Source organism: Rattus norvegicus, chromosome 11, assembly GCF_021556685.1.
Source record: "Rattus norvegicus strain SHRSP/BbbUtx chromosome 11, alternate assembly SHRSP_T2T, whole genome shotgun sequence".
In the NCBI taxonomy this organism is placed as follows: domain Eukaryota; kingdom Metazoa; phylum Chordata; class Mammalia; order Rodentia; family Muridae; genus Rattus; species Rattus norvegicus.
In genome coordinates this window covers 87,564,540-87,581,022 of record NC_141544.1, presented here as the reverse complement: position 1 = coordinate 87,581,022, position 16,483 = coordinate 87,564,540, and the positions used below count along the sequence as shown (strand labels likewise).

The window sequence follows — 16,483 nt, the reverse complement described above, 5'->3', positions numbered from 1 at the left end:
TCTAGAATAGATCACAAGCTTGGGACACTGCTCAGTTTCTGTGTGCAGTAATTCTAGTCAGCTGATTATTCCACTTGGCCAAGCCCACCTTCCTTCTATCATTTGGGACAATTATAGGTGAGAAGATCAGAAAAGTGTTTTATGAGATGAAGCTTGCCTTTTACATTCACAGAACTTGTCACAGCCTGTGTTCTTTCGTGTTTGTTTGTGCAAGCACCTCTTTATTTCCATTTAAGAATCTGCTCCCAAGCATAGCCTCTCTCAGGAAAGATTGCCGTGACCAAACCTTGGACATGGATTAGCTCCCACGGGAGCAGATGGCCCTCCTTGAGAGCCAGCAGTTTCCTTGCCTTTGATGAAACATGTTCAAGTGATGCTTCCCATTTGCAGCTAATATGTTGTATCCTAATATCGTCATCAAAGCCTGTCATACGTCATATCAGGTAAGCAGTTTCCCCCTTGTTAATAATTGTGCTTTTAAAAAACTGATTTGGAAAGGAAAACCTATTTTATGATGCAAAATATATAGCAGAAATAGGTTCAAAATTCTCTTTCTTAGAACACTGTTCCACTCACTGCAAATCATTTCCAAAATAAGAGTCAAAGGGCAATAAAATAAGTTATGTAATTTATTGGTCATAGATTGATTACAAAGTTGACTTATATACTTAGAAATAGTTCCAATCAAAAATAAATCTTAGCATTTACACTCCAAGAAGTAAACTGTTCTTGACATTTATAGATATTTTTGTAAGAATTAAAACCAAATGTCTATGTCCATCTAAGAAAATGAAGATTTAAACATATTTAAAAACATAGGTATGCCATAAATGTATATTATAAGAACTAAACCTATCAGGTTGATTCATAAATAAGTCAAAGCAGAGATATTGGGTTTGTAAGGGTAGAGAAGGTGGATCTGGGAGGGGTTGGAGATATTAGTCATCAAAATACATTATATAAAATTTTGAATAATTAATATAATATTATTAATATGATTAAAATCAACATTAGATTCAAATTCTCCTGTGAAGGTAGGTTTAAGACAGTTGCACTGATTAGGCATTTGATCCCTTTTAGGCCACAGATTATTCAAAAGTCTCACTTATATACCTGGAAAAAGGAAACAATCAGTAACCCTAAGTCCCAACGATACTAATCCAGCTATAAACATGTTACAAAATTAGTGCAAATAGAGAAGATTATGGTTACAACCTAGAAGGAGCGATATCTATTTTTGGAAATCATTTCTACCATGTGAAAGTGCCCATCCCATTCAGCAAAAGACAGGGTTTTTCATTTGTCACTTTACCTTGTAAAATATTAAGTGGATGGCTGGAGAGGAAAGATCAACCCATAAAAGTCAGAACATGTACTCACATAATGAAATTTGGAATTTCTTACACATCAACAAAATGAGAGTCTATATGTAACTCAAATAAATATGAGAAATTTCAAGATATAATTGCAAAAACTATGTGGTAATCCTTCTGTTACCACCTTTTATATTATACATCTAAACAAGTTATCAATGGGATGTAACTTCTATACATTAGGCTGAGACAAAGTTGATGTGAAATGATCTCAAAGCTGTGATGTGTATGTGGCTGTTCTTTGTGTCCCAAAATACTGTGCTGAACTTGAGTATTTCTTCATGGCATACATCACACAATACAGTGCTTAAACAACGTAACATAAATATTTGTTTGCCAATTTGATTTTCTGTGTATTCGACTTTCAAAGTAATTGTGTTATTTACACAATTCCTAGCAGAGTAACACACAATCTATTCTAATGTTCACTTTGTTATTCTAAAATGAGATTGACATTACCCACCAGGGATGTGGATACTAAAATGTAAAAGGAACTCTTTTGAAAAGGAAGCTTTTAAAAGTTCTATCGCTCCATAAGTTATGAAAACACCCCAGTGAGTACCAGTAAACAAAACTGATTAGCGATAGAAATTATAACACAGATTCTTTGAATTTTATGATCAAACTAAAACAGAGAACAAAGACCAAAAACCAAAGGCACATCTTTCTAACAAAAAAATTACAGTCAGTAGACATTTCAGACGTGCTTTCTGTGAAGTGACAGGATGAGGAGGATGATGGAGAAAGAAATAGTAATGAACTGTGTGCAGACAGTACAGGTGAATGTCCATGATGTATGATTAATTCTGACAAGAACAGGGTGGAAAGGAAACAAACACGTGGGAACATTTCTTTAATCTAGAAAAGGATGAATCCTTGCTGTTAGGATTTGCATTCAACCTATGCACAGTCTGAGAATTAATTCGTATCTATTGGTAGATGCAAATGATTCTCTACCAGGCTCACTAACACACAAAACTGGCTGATGCTGAAAAATATATGAGAACAGAATTGGTGATGCTACAAATAGATTGCTTATCATCATTTTTCTTGTTTTGATTGTATATAAACCCTATGCAATGCCTGCATCACTTACCAAAATTAAAGGGAATAGGCTGGGATGTTATTTTGGACTGAAGCTGATGGAACCCACACAAACATTCAGAATGTTAGTGGTTTCCTAGTCTTCTGCCTGTAATCTAGAGTCAGAAAAGTCAAACCTTCACACAAATCAAATAGCTTTTGCAAGGTTAACTGGGGCGCTGTTGTTGATCTTGGGACATATGTCACTGTACCTTGTCCAACACAGATACTACGTATTCCATAAATATTTTGGTGGAATTGCTGAATGAAGGGTGAACAAGGGTAAGACAACATCAACTTACTGTTCCAGTGAAACAGTTGTCAGGCTCTGTATAGTTTGGGAAACCTTGCTTTTTTTAAAAAAAAAAAAAATTAAAGTCCCTCAAAGAAGTTTGTACCGTATTGCTCAAAGAAACAATGTTAGCTGCCAATAGAGATTAATATACCACGTGACACTTTAAAGCAGATGCAGTTCTTTTGACTGCTGTAATCTGTCATTGGTATTGCTTATCAGTGAGGTTAGCTTTGTTTAAGAGACACTCACTATGGTACATTTAATTGTTTGATCTTCCATGGATATGATGTTACTCACATCCACCCTGTGTCTTCAGTAGTGCCAAAGGGCAGTACCCCCATCTGTAAACATCCAGTGGCAAGTATGTGAAAGAGAATTGGGACTCACTCTAAATGTAGCCTTCAGAAATAAAGACAAGCAGAGGATGAATGGAAGCCAGGTTTACACTTTGACTGAATATGATATACTGTTAAACTGGCCATAATTGGAAAAGAACAGTTTTGTCTTAAAAAACAAAAACAGAAAAACAAAAATGCACCGGTAATTAGAAAATATATTCCCAGGCACCAGACAATGAGAGAAGGCCAACAGCAGGTATGAACATGTAAATGGGTCAAATATGAGTAAAGGAAGAGCAGACCCATTAGTGTGGTTTATGAACAACCATACGCTACAAGTTTACATGTGTAACCTAAAGGAATATTGGCAGTGGCAAGAGGCAGGCAAGGGCTGCTGTGTTCTCAGTGGTCAAGTCCTTATGCAAGAGGTCTTCGTAGATGGAGATCCTGGCAGTAGTCTGTGATAGAAGAAGGGAGTCACTAGGTCTGCTTAGGGACCCAGGTAAACTTCCAACCTCCCTCCTCATCTCGACACACAAAGGCTTGTCCCTGGTGGAAAGAATGCGTTTTCACATTGCAGTGAGGGCTCAAAGAAGTGGAAAAGGCCACCTCTGTCTTGTTGGGTGACACATCTGCAGTGTGGTAAGGAAGAGTTTGCACCCTTACTGGAGGATTAGAAAGCCTAGGAAAACTGAAACAATCATCCTGGTGAGTGGAGGTTGTATGTGAGGCATGCGTTCTCTGATGTACATAGTCAAGGTGTAGGTCTCTGGGGACATTAGCATAGCCAACTTCATCGTGTACAAACTGGGAGGATGTACTGGGAACTGTTCTGAGATGAGAGGCGACAGCGGTGGCACTGTAGTTAGCTGGTAGGGTGTCATCAATGGTGTTGAGGTCTTTCAACCCAAGGGTTTGAAGAACCCAGGGGTCCACATGGGGCCCAGGTTGTTGTTCACAGTTAGTAAACTCCGTGGAGAGGTTTCTCTTGGCAGTTTTGGACTGGGGAATCTCAGTAGGGGGGTGTCTGTGTTCTTTGGGTTTCCTCTTCTCTTTCCTGAGTTTTCCAAACACTTTGGAAAACTCATCCGATGACAGCAATTTCTGGAAAAGCAATATTGGAAAACTATACCTCCTGCAGATACTTACTGTTCTCCCGATTACTTAGGGAAAAGGGCTGAATGTCTTATGGATTTCCGCATAAGTAAAACTAATCAATTAGCTACTGTTTGTTGCATAAATATTCTTAATAAATTGCTACTTTAATTCACATTCTTTACTCGGTTTTTAAAAGTTGAAGGAAGCAGATATCTGTAAGATTTCAACTAAGAGAAGGAAAAGCTGATGTTAATAGTAGGTGTCACTTATAAAACTTATTTATAAGTAAATAAAATAGGACCATCATTTATAAACCATTGATTATATGTTTTTCCTCGTTGGATGCAGATGCTATCAAAGTGATTAATAAATAAAGTAAGACATAGTCATAAGAGTGATTGACTGAGTACTCCTTAGCCTAGATTTAAATCTCATTCATCTGAATCTAGACAGAACCACAGATTTAAACACTATAAACCACCTCTTACTTTTATTATATTAACTTTCAAAATAATCCTATGTGATGTGTTTCATTATTCTAAATTTAGAGACCTGATATCAAAAGGGTTAAAGATAATATCACTTTAATAAATTTATAAAATACTTTTTATGGATTAATAACCAATGTTAGGATTTCAGAGTAGCAACTGTAAAAATGTGTTTTAGTCAAAGCTAAATAGATTGCAAAGAAATCAAATTTAGTGACTCTTTGAACTGAAAAGACAGGTGGTAGCATCAAATTTAGATTAATGTCATAGTTTGTCTATAAATGAGATCACTGATGATCGATACATTAATGAGAGTGAGGGCAAATGCGAACTGAAATGTGAAATAAAAGAAGGAAAAACAAAAATGCTTAAAGGTGAGATATGTATCCTTGAGTTAAAGTAGTTCACTTAGAAGTCCAAGAAAAATGGGAAGAAAGATAGAATGCTGGTGTATCCCTCATCACCAGTGGGGACACAGGTGGGCGGGGGAAGGGTATGTGTGTGTGTGTGTGTGTGTGTGTGTGTGTGTGTGTGCCTGTGTGTAGGCCTGAGGCTGAGTTGGGTAGGTGTCATTCTCTATCACTCTTCACATTATATTTTTATGCAGAGTCCCTCACAGATCTTCCAGGATGGCTGGCCAGTGGGATTCAAGGGTCTCCTCAATTTCCCTGTAATCTCCCGGGAATGCAGACGAATACCAAAACTTCTAATGGGAACTCTCCAGGGTCTAAATTCAGTTCTTCAAAGATGCCTGAAAATGCTTTACTTACTTAACTGTCTCTACAACCCGCACCCTGCCCACCCTCGCCCCCCACCACCAGGGCTCTTTGCCCATCCATTTACAAATTAAGATAACAAAGGCCCTGTAGTGGGTTGAATAATAATGGCCCCTGAGACTCCGCAGGAATTTAAACGGTTGGCCTATAGAGAGTGGCACTATTAGGAAGTGTGGCCCTGTAGAAGTAGGGGTAGCTTCGTCGGAGGATGTGTGTGGCAATCTCTTCCTGCTGACTTGGGATGCAGATGGAGATGTCCTAAATCTCTGAACTGTAAAAGGCAACTCCAGTTAAATGCTTTGCCTTATAAAAGTTGCCATGGTCATCGTGTCCCTTCATAGCAATAAAACCCTAACTAAGACAGGCCCTAAGGAAGAACTTTAGCTAACATCTAACACATACTTTGAACTATTGACATTTTTTTCACTTGATTTCTACTCCAATATTCCACATTTAATAACACCAGGGTCATCAATTCCTCTAACTTGTATCCTGAAACAACTTCCTTGATGATATCTAGTTAAAAATTGAAACTAGAAACTTCTGGGAGATGGTATATATAAAAATCCTGTTGAAGCCATATATATCATGAAGGCTAGATAACGATCCTATTAAGTTCCATGTAGGCACCTTGTTCAAGTAAACGTCGTGTGTTTAGTCATGGGGTATTACGTGATGATTCCCTTGTCAACTCACTGTCTTGAACTTGTAAGACAGATAATTACATACCTTGGCCTTCTCTTCCAGACGTTTAACCAAAGTGGAATTCAGGTATTGTCTGAGGTGATTATTCTCTTCATGTAGCCTAGCAAGTTCTTCCTCCTTCTGTAGTAGAGTATCCTGGAGCTGCAGGAAGCACAAAAAGGTGAAGGGTGCTCCCAGGTGTTGGTTTTGTAACCTAATAATAATTCACTGCTCCCCAACCTTCTTAAACTTGATTGTTCTTGTTTGTTTTATGAACATAGTTTCAAAGAACCCTACTCCTCCGAGTCCTAAATTAAATCCACACTCCCTACCACCTGATTGTTCAGTTTTGTGCACCGAATATTCCATTCATTGCAAAGTATTTAGAGAGATCAGATGACTCTCAAAACTGTAACCACAGGGAATTAGGTGGGTATGGAGGAAAGTGAGCCACACGGAACTGTTTAAACATAGGAAGGATAGTAAGAAGGTTTGACTGGACTCCTTCCTTGCACGTTTATGAGAGAGAGAGAGAGAGAGAGAGAGAGAGAGAGAGAGAGAGAGGTGTTGTGACCTTGCTTCCCCCCCACACACACCAGCACCAGACTGGTTTGTCTGTGTGTGCAATAAATAAGACTGCTCCTCAGGAAGAGTCACAAATGAAACCTGGAGAAGGAGTGATCTTTGGAGTGAAAACGTTTATCATCATCCCTCCTCTCAAAGATGAGCTATGTTTATGGTTGGAAACATTACTGTATTCCTTCTTTGCTCTTGGCAGCAGCCCAGAGAGTAGGGCTGCTGAAATATTCCACAGATAATATTAAAAAAAAATGGTGAATTGAGAGGTCAGTCACTGGCTTTCTTGGAGCCACTGTTTCTGTGAGTTTGTTCATCTAACCATTATCTCTTTGGACACACAACACTGAGCCACTGTGATTTTTTTAAAAGTAGAAATGATATAAAACTAAAAATCAATATGAAAAAAAGGGGGGGGGGACTCAGGAAAGAATGGGATTTATGGAGTTGGATAGTGTCAATATTCTGGATACTTATCCATACCTGTTTATTTCTGTAGAGCTGGGATGAGAGCTCAGTCTCTTCCCATGAACACGAGTCAGGAACAGGGAAACTGAAGCCACTGGGCGATTCTATGTGAAAACAGAAAACGAATGAACACATGCAGGACTGTGTGATTGAAAACTCGATGAATGAGTTTGAGTGTTTAATAGACTTAATTACTTCTCTCTTACACAGGAAAAGACACGTTTCGAAGATGTCGGAAGAAAGAAGTGAGGAAATATTTATGGACTGCCTGCAAAAGTGACCAAAAAGATGCCCTCTCAAGAGAGCTCAGCTCCTAGAGTGGGATGTACATGCTTGCTGGCTAAGGGAATACAGGCTACGTCTTCCCTCTCAGTACCTCATAGGAATATTGACTGACCCTGCTTTCCACTAGGCACAATATTGTGGTTCTACCAATCCTTTCTCGTGTTTATGATATTTTCTGAGTTTTAGCATTTGATGATATTTAATTCTGTGATCAAATCCTACATTGTAAAGCTGCCTTTCAACTTCACTCTGCCTACTTGTGACCTGTGAAAGGGCAGAATTTGTTGAGAATTTTATGCTATGGTATGATAACATTTTCCAGCATCTGCTTATTTATTAATTAATGCTAGACACTTAAACAAGGACCTTGTATATGGTGCAGAAGTCCTCCATGGCCTAGCCAAATTCCCAGCTCTTACTGCCAGTTACGTCAGTGATATGCTTCTTGTTTCTCTGAACAATTTCATGGAGATTTCCCTACCAAATTATACATGATCTATTTCAAGTGTTCATATCTGTATATTTTAAATTTTTTCAAAAAGGTTTATGTTTTTCATAATTTACAGCAACTATACCCAGCAATCAAAACTGTTTCTCGCACAATCTCAGTTGTGACATGGGCTGGTTTTAGCATAATATTGCTGAAACGTTTAGTATTAAATCACAATGGTGAGCAAGAAAATAAAAATAAAACTTGGGTTCACATCCTGAGACATTCTACTTCTGCTTTTGCTTATAAATAAAAAGACCAGACTGAACAACTTCTTCCGTGCCTTATGTGTTTGTTTTTGCTTCAGCATCTTGTCCTAAACATTTCAGTTTCCAAAATACTTTGGGACGGAGTAAATGCATGGGTCTTTGATTTGGTAGTGCCTGAGAGTTTTACAGAAACCACACATTAATATAGAAATCCCTTTAATATGCATAAGCGCCAGCCCAATGTACTCTGTATAATTTCCATCAACATCGGACATCATTCTAAAGTTGAAGTGCACATGTGAAAGGGAAACGGTTGTTTCTATGTACGTAGTACTGTTCTCAGAATCTGTGCTATGAAATAAACATTGTTACTCATTCTTGATTTTCCCTCAAGGTCCTAAGGATCTCACCAAATTACTAAATAAATGCTCCACCTGATACCTTGACTCCAAATATGTGCTGTTTATGAAACTTTGTTATAGACCCAAAGTTAATCCATGAGTTGGAAACCCCTAAGAATTACACAATGTAGGGAATAACAAGTTATCTAACACAGAAGAGGGAAGACTTTCATTTTTCCTAGTTGATGAGTACAGAACAACCAGATTTATCCCATAAAATGCAGGAGTTTGGGGGCTTACTCGAATTCCCTACAATATCTCTTTTTCTGTAGCAGTTCAGCCCTATCATGGGGATTGCGAAGAGGCCCATTCTCACAGGGAAGCACAAGAGTCAACTTACCCAACACATGTGGTGCCTGTTGGAGCTCAGAGTTGTCCAGGAGACCAGCAGCCCAGAAAGAGACCCAAGTCTCCTTGGAAACGTCAACACCAGATTCTGACGTGGCAGTGGAATACGGGCAATTAGAACTCTGGCCTCCTACAAAATACTGATCTTGGCAAGGCAGAATGGTGTTCTGTAAAATTCAGCATGGTGGGGATGTGGGGATGGCATGACGGCAGGTGGGAGAGGGAGAGAGTGGGAGAAACAGAGAAATGATAAGCGGTGAAGCAAACAATGAAGGTGATAACTACAGGTCCAACAATACATGTTGTGGTTACAATTACAAGAAAAAGGGAGTAGGATCTCTGAATTACCCAGTACTTTCCTAAGGCCTTTTCCCAGAGTAAGTAGCATTGGATGGACCTGGCGAGTAAACATCAGAAGATTATTTCCTACTATACGTACTCAGTTCAACCCATAAGCTACCCAGAAATTAAATAAAAAGAAGATTCAAAAATAGAAGAACTATTTGTAACTCTGTAGGAAACATCTTGATTGTGTTTCTAATAGCCTTGGGAGATAAGGATCACAGACTGCAATGTGTTGAGAGAGAGAACACTTCTGCATGGTATCATAGCAACTAACTTCCTAGACTGGGAATCTGAACCAGGTATGTGCCTTATACCATAGGAAGCCCAATTTAAGCTTATCCCCATCTAGCTAACAAATGAATGAGACTCAGACTGTGGTTATTTTATTTGGCTTTGACAATCACTGAGGTGGGGGGAGCACCTAATGTAATTTTCTAACTGCTGACCTGGCTACCTCCCCAGCAGTGTACCCCAGATACTTGCTGTTTCTCCTGGCCACATGCTCATGGCTCATCTCCCCTCACCATGGCTTCCTCCTCTCCTCCTGTTCTTTTTCCTTCTCCTCCTCAGCTCTCCTCTCTCCTCTAGCCTCTCCAGTCCCAACCAGGTAACTCAAATCCTTCTAGTAATTGGCCAGTTTTATTTAACCAATAGCTTTAAATTAAGGACGAAGTTTGCACAACAAAAGCTTGTAATTTACTCATAGAGCTAGACGTTCTGGTACGGAATTTAGCATCACAATACGTAGCAACAAAGCAAACCTCAACATGATGGTTGGATGACAGATACGTGGATGGACATACATATATAGGTATCTATGTATACAGAGGTGATTACATACATTTTCCCCTCAGCTACAGTCACTGGGTCCTACTGTCGCTCCATGTCAAAAGTTGAGAATAAAGGCAGTGTGCTCTAGTTTCCACCATCACTAAAGCTTGGTACCCTTTCCAAGTTCTCTTGCCACCAGTAGCTTCCTGGCATGCTTTCTGCACTGTGTTCTGATTCACTGAACACCTTCCTGCCCCGCCCCACTCACTCCTCAAACCTCAGATATGGTCTTTCCAAATGTCCATGCAGGGCAGGCAGGCTGCCCTAAGTTGTCCAACAGCCCACTCTTAATTATGTGTCAATGTTTAATCAGGTAAAAGATATCTGTGGCAACAGAGGACAGGTTTGAACAAACTTTTTGAACACTGTCAGTCTGTTGCTGCCTTGAAGACTTTCTTAGACATAACATAAATAAAGATACCAGAAGAGAAAGCAGAAAGGAGGGAGAGGAAAGGAGGGAGAGGAGGAGGGGTGAGGAAGAGGAGGAGGAAGGAAAGGAGGAAGAAGAAGAGGAGGAGTAAGAAAATAAAACTAAGTTATCATTGAGTCTCTAGACTAACACTTGGGCTCTGCTCCCAGCGAGTGAACTTTTAGAGTACAGCTTGGGCAGCCGTTGCCTAAAGAAATGCAGCCAAAGGTTTATCAAGTGCTGTGTTCTTTTTTTCTTTCTAAAAGTATGTTTGTAGACTCTTTTCGGAGGTTATTATTGGAATCAGAGCTAAGCTATTATGCAATTGACACCCGAGAGGAAAACAAACCCCAAAGGCTCCTAAGCAGTTCCAATCTAAGTGTTTGCAAATGTGGGCATCAGCTGGAGGAACAGGTGGGGGGGAAAGAAAGTCTGTGCGGGGTGAGGGCAAATGGGTGGGGTAGGGAGGCAAATGTGCAAAGAACGGGAACAGAGAATAAAAGGGGTGCCTATTTTAATTGGAAAGTACAAAGGCATCTCCCAAAGAGGAGTATATTTGAAATGCAGTTTACTGTCTTCCAGGGCCCCCAGGTCCTGGCAGCAGACCAGTTAAGGCCAGCTCCTCACTTACCATGTCGCAGAAGAAAGCGCTGAAGATACTAGGCTCACTCAACTTTCTCTTAAAGCCAGCCTTAACTTTAAACGGGACTGCAGGGAGGAGCGAGGAGGCGAGTTCTAATCCGCCGGAGCTGCCAGTGACGCGCGCGAGGCTCCTGGCCGGCGCTGCTCTCTGATTTAGTAGGAGGCTGTCAAACAAGGTGACGTGCGTGCCTAGGGAGCCGCCCAACCTAAGCCACGGCCACTCCCGAGACACCCGCACTGGGACGTGAGATCTGCGCGTCTCCTTGCGGGCGCGGAGGCAGCATCCAAGGCACGCCCGCCCGGTCAAAGCCTGTGCCTGTGTGAGCTGAGTCTACAGAGTCTACCTGGCGCGGTGGCAGCCGGCGATGGGGTCTTGGCTGCCCTGCTCGCTCTGCGCCACGCGCCCAGCAGCCGGCAGGGCGGGGCCGGGCAGGGCGGCCAGCCAGCCCCCGGAGGCATCTGAAGGCCAAACCTTGGTCTCTGCACAGCACTAAAGCCCATCCAAGGGGCCCTGGTGTGAGTGGCGCTCTGTGCATTCCCTGGTCACAGGATAACAAGTGATGGTAACTTAATAGCAGCCACTAGATTTTATTTTATTTTTTTCATATTTAATGCAAGAACCCAGTTCTTGCAAGGCTTAAATGTAAGGGGAAAATGTATAAAGTCTGGAATATATATTTTCCAAGACATCTATCATGAACCATGGCCTGCAAAAGTACTGAATAAAATTTGTTCAAACAGTGAATTAGAGTTTATAGTTAGGAATCTAAAGTGGTTTTCGCTCAGTTGGGCTGATGCACGGCACAATTATATAAAACAAAAAATATTAATATTAAGAAAAATAATGTCTGTCAATACTTCATAGCATATTTTATTTCCCTATCTTTTATTTTATCCTTATATGTATCTCTACAATGTTCAATCTAGGGATGACAGAGAAGCAATGCCTCCTTTAGGCAAACCCCAGTAGGCAACTCTCACTTGTGCTGACCATTTAAATGGACGTAAAGTAGTGGATGACTAGGGTCCAGCTCCAACAAGCCTGGGAATATCCCTAGAGGTCTCGAAGGCACCCTGACAGGCATCTGCACAACACTGTCTGTTGCTGTTCAAGTCACAGAACCAAGGAGTGGACAGTGCTCAGCAACAGATAATATACACATGAGGAAAATATATAAACCAGGGAGCCTTATTTAGCTATAAAGAATGACATTATGTCCTTTGTATAAAAAAAATGCTAGTCTTAGATACCATAATGCTAAGTGAAATAAGCCAGAGCCATAACAAATACCTTGTATATTCTTTTTTATGAAAAGAGTCTCTATTTAAAGTGCATGTATATGAGTATGTGTGTGTGTGTGTGTGTGTGTGTGTGTGTGTGTGTGTAAGGACCAGAGTGTGGAAGGGACAAGAGAGAGTAATGGGTGTAAATATTAGCAAAGTACATTCTGTACATGCACGATTAGGAAGCCCGATATTTTGTACAATGAATAAATGCTAATTTAGAAAAACGCTAAAGAGGTGGACAGTCAACATAGAAGCCATGTGGACTCTCAGTGTAAAAGGGAAGCCCTGGGGGTAAGAAAGTGAACACTGTTAGCACAATATGTGAGTGTCAGTCTTGGGTTTTGGACTTCAGGCTAAGCCGACCAAACTTCATTCTACCTATCGCAAGAACATTGCATTCAACGCGCTACACACAGATGTGTGCGTAATTGGCACAGTTACGATACCAATTTGCACTTCTTTCAAATTCATAGGTTGAGGCTCTGGTGCCAGTGTTAACTAGATTTAGAGAAAGGTTACTTCAAGAACAAAGTTTAAATGTGTTCATAAGAGTAGACCTTATGCCTGGTGGTATTATCAGAAGGTAGACACACCAGGGACCTGGGATGGCACTCAAACAAAATGTCATAGCAGGACAGAGTTTACAGACATCTGTTTGGGGTTCAAGAAGGGAAAGCTCAGGAAAAAACATGTGCCCAGCAGAAACCTCGATGTTGCACTTCCAACCTCTCTGAGAGCCAGGCTTGACCTACTATAGCATGACTGCTAGGTAGCCCTGGCAAACTGATATGGACGTGACACAGAAACTGAGAACCAGAGTTTGAGTTCAGATTAAATATTTTGTTCTTTAGAGAAGAAATTAACATTTCTTTGTTCTCTTCCTCTGTCTATAATAGAATTTAGAAAAACTATGAGGTGACTAAATGGCTCAGTACCCCCACGATCAAGAAAGGTATAGAGGAGGGAGTTGAGAATGTGTCAGACTCAGTGGTATTCTTTCTCCTGCTCTGATAATATTTATTTGTAAATTTTAATGAACAAGACTACACGTGAAGATCACTGCACGGGAAATTGATGAACTGGATCACTCAATGCCAGCCCATTCCAATGTGTTCTAAGAGAAAGCAGTTCCCACTCTGCTCTGACAGTACAAAGGACAAAGTACCAAATTCATTTAGATCTTGTGAATGAGCGGTCTTGTTCCAGTCAAAGCGTTGTTCATGCATTAGTCCTGCAAACACCTAAGCTCTTTAACAAAGCCTGGTAGTTTCATAATGAGCAGCAGAGGCAGAGACGGGAGGACTGAGTAGACTTGCTTTGGGAAGTTGTTACAGATGAGAAGTGTGAGAAGTGTAAGCCTTCGCAATGAATGACACAAGGCAGGTAAGTGAGCAAATATAGCATGATAAAAAGAAAAGAAATGGCCATTGGCTTTGCATTAAAATATTTGTGGATTCCTAATCCTGAATAAACCTGTAGGTTGCTATATCAAGGTCTCTCGATTCTAGTAATCCATTTGATGGATTAGAAGAAAAATGCCTACAAGAGAGTTCAAATATGAATCATATCTGCTAATGCTCAATAATTTTCCTATTTGCTGATTAAATACTAGTAACATTTTTACTATTACTCACAGGGAGACTTCTGGCTTTGAAGACGTATAAATGTCTATTGCTCTGCAGGGTCTACTAAATTTTCTGAAGGGCATGCTGGATGTGCAAACTGGGTATTTTTTTCTTGAGGGTTAGATGTAAGTCTTAAAATTCTTTAATGTATTTTTAGAATATAAATGCTTTGGAAACAACTACTTTAGCACAGTACACATGGGCGAGCACATGGTAATATAGAATCCAAGAACACTGGAGAGCTATTCTCAGTTGAGTGCAAATCAGATCATAAATCAGATCATAAACTCTTGGTGAAGTTAAAACACAGTGGAGGTGGGTGTGGTCGTCCACACACTTAACCCTAGTACTTGGGAGGCAGAAGTAGGCAGGTTTCTAAATTAGAGACCAGTCTGGTCAACAAAGGAAATTCAGGATAAGCAGGGCTGTCACAAAGAGAAACCCTGTCTTGAAAAAGCAAAGGGAAAAAAGGACCCCTAAAACAAAACAGAGCAGAACAAAACAAAAACAAAAACAAAATCCAGAAGCCAAAGATAAGAAATTTAAAAACAAAAAACAAAAATAAAAGCAGAAAATCTACAGTGGCAACACTTCAAATCCTTGAGCTCTGGCTATGCCTGTTATTTTGTTAAGATTCATTGCTGAAACCTGAGTTTAACTACTTCTATATTAAAAACAAGACAAGAACAAACACTGAAGAGAATAAACAATAATGTGAGTCCTTTGGTAGGTACATCTGCGTGTATGATATAAAAGCTCATGGTTCTTGGTGTCCCATATAAACCCATGCAAATACTCTTCTTAAGTAAGCAATGAGATCAGTTAAAAGCTGCCTTCGTATCGTGTTAGAAGAGGTGGTGTTGAAGAGGAGGCTAATAACAGTTCAGTTGATGAATCAGGGTAAAAATATAACAAAACGGGAGGTAATTTGACCTGCACAAGAACCAAGTCTACAGACAGCGAAAGGTAGAGTGTGATCAGAGGTGGGGTAAGGGTATAAATAGATGGGCATATGGAATGGTCTTTCATTTCACCCCTGGAGAATGCTTTCTTCTATTTGCCCATTAGTGGATTCAGTAGCTACCATATATAATAAAGAAGAATCATTTTTCTTTGTAAACACAGCTCCTTCCCATAGCACAGACAGCTGAGTCTCCAAGTAATAAAAGGATCATGTTTCTCCTTTTTCCTGCAGGTAGAATGTTACATGTGGAAAAATTTCCATGCGACAGTTTTGTATTGTAAGAGCTAACATTTGCTATTCTTTAGTGTATCTGAAGAGGCATGACCCATTCGGCTTATGAGATACAGTTTTAACTTTACTGATCCAAAAGCAGATGTGGAAATCAGCATTGTAGTATGGACGGAGACTTACCTCTTCCTTGCCACCTGATGTCATTGGAGAATTCTTGTGGTTGTGATATATATTATATATTTTAAAGTAATTAAAAATTGTTTCTATGGAAACAGGATGCATGAAAAACAGTCAACTTTTAATTCTGAGAACAGAAATAAACACAATTGAGAAGAGCATAGTGGTTATTAGCTAGAAACAAGAAATGCCTTGCTGAGGTCGAGTGAAATATGTCATGTGTAACAAAATCAAAAAGAATGCTTTTGTGTCAAAAGTATGTGTGTTTCTGTGTGTGTATGTGTGTGCGTGTGTGTGTCTGTGTGTATGTGTGTGGGTGTATGTGTGTGTGTTCATGTCATCCAGAATTTCTTTAATAGCTTTATATCAACCATTATTTATTGTCTCATAAATGATTGTTGATTACTCAGTTGTACTTGATGGATTTTTGTTAAGGCAAATGACATAGCATTCAGATATTGAAAAATCAGAAGATTATTTTTATAAGAGCATATCTTTCCAATATCATCTAGTGTGCATGTGTGAGATTGCTTGGAAATGGACACAGGCCTGTATTCATTATTCGGGGGTGCTCTTTTGTTTCTGGTAGCCTTGCTCTCTGACTTTTGTCATAATTTAACGTTTCAACATAGGATGTGAGTCTAGGTAGGCTGAAGCAGCTTCTCCTGGCAGTCGATAGAAGTGGGAGTCCCTACTCCCTTCAGGCCCCAAATGGGATCTGGGCAATCAATACCTTACCTCTCTGCCACTTACTATGTGAGCATTGGTGGGAGCTCCACTCTCTGAAGAGCTATCTCTCTAAAGTGAAATAAGAAAATGTCAATAGGACTATGGAAGAACATTTAAGAAAAATGGAAACGTACCTCACATTAACACAAACATTGGAGAGGAAGCGTTTTAACCCAAGCAAAGAGGAGTCAGGGTTAAGGGGAAGTTCTGGGATTCAGTGCTTGACTATATTGTGAGGCCCCAGACTCCATGCACAGCAGTGGTAACAAAATACATAAACAAGTCAATAAGCCAATAGAGCTTTATTCCACACACTTGATCTCAGCGCGCT

The 16,483-nt window shown here is 40.0% G+C and overlaps 1 protein-coding gene across 1 annotated transcript; it reads right to left on the bottom strand.

Annotated features, from left to right (window-relative positions):
* Positions 1-610: 610 nt before the first annotated feature.
* On the bottom strand, positions 611-11,537 carry Gmnc (geminin coiled-coil domain containing). Its single transcript, NM_001432508.1, is given in 5 exon segments — positions 611-4,193; positions 6,181-6,297; positions 7,195-7,283; positions 8,905-9,079; positions 11,129-11,537. Coding segments are annotated over 5 exon segments (1,008 nt in total). The 5' UTR covers positions 11,132-11,537; the 3' UTR covers positions 611-3,569.
* Between the last annotated feature and the right edge of the window lie 4,946 nt (positions 11,538-16,483).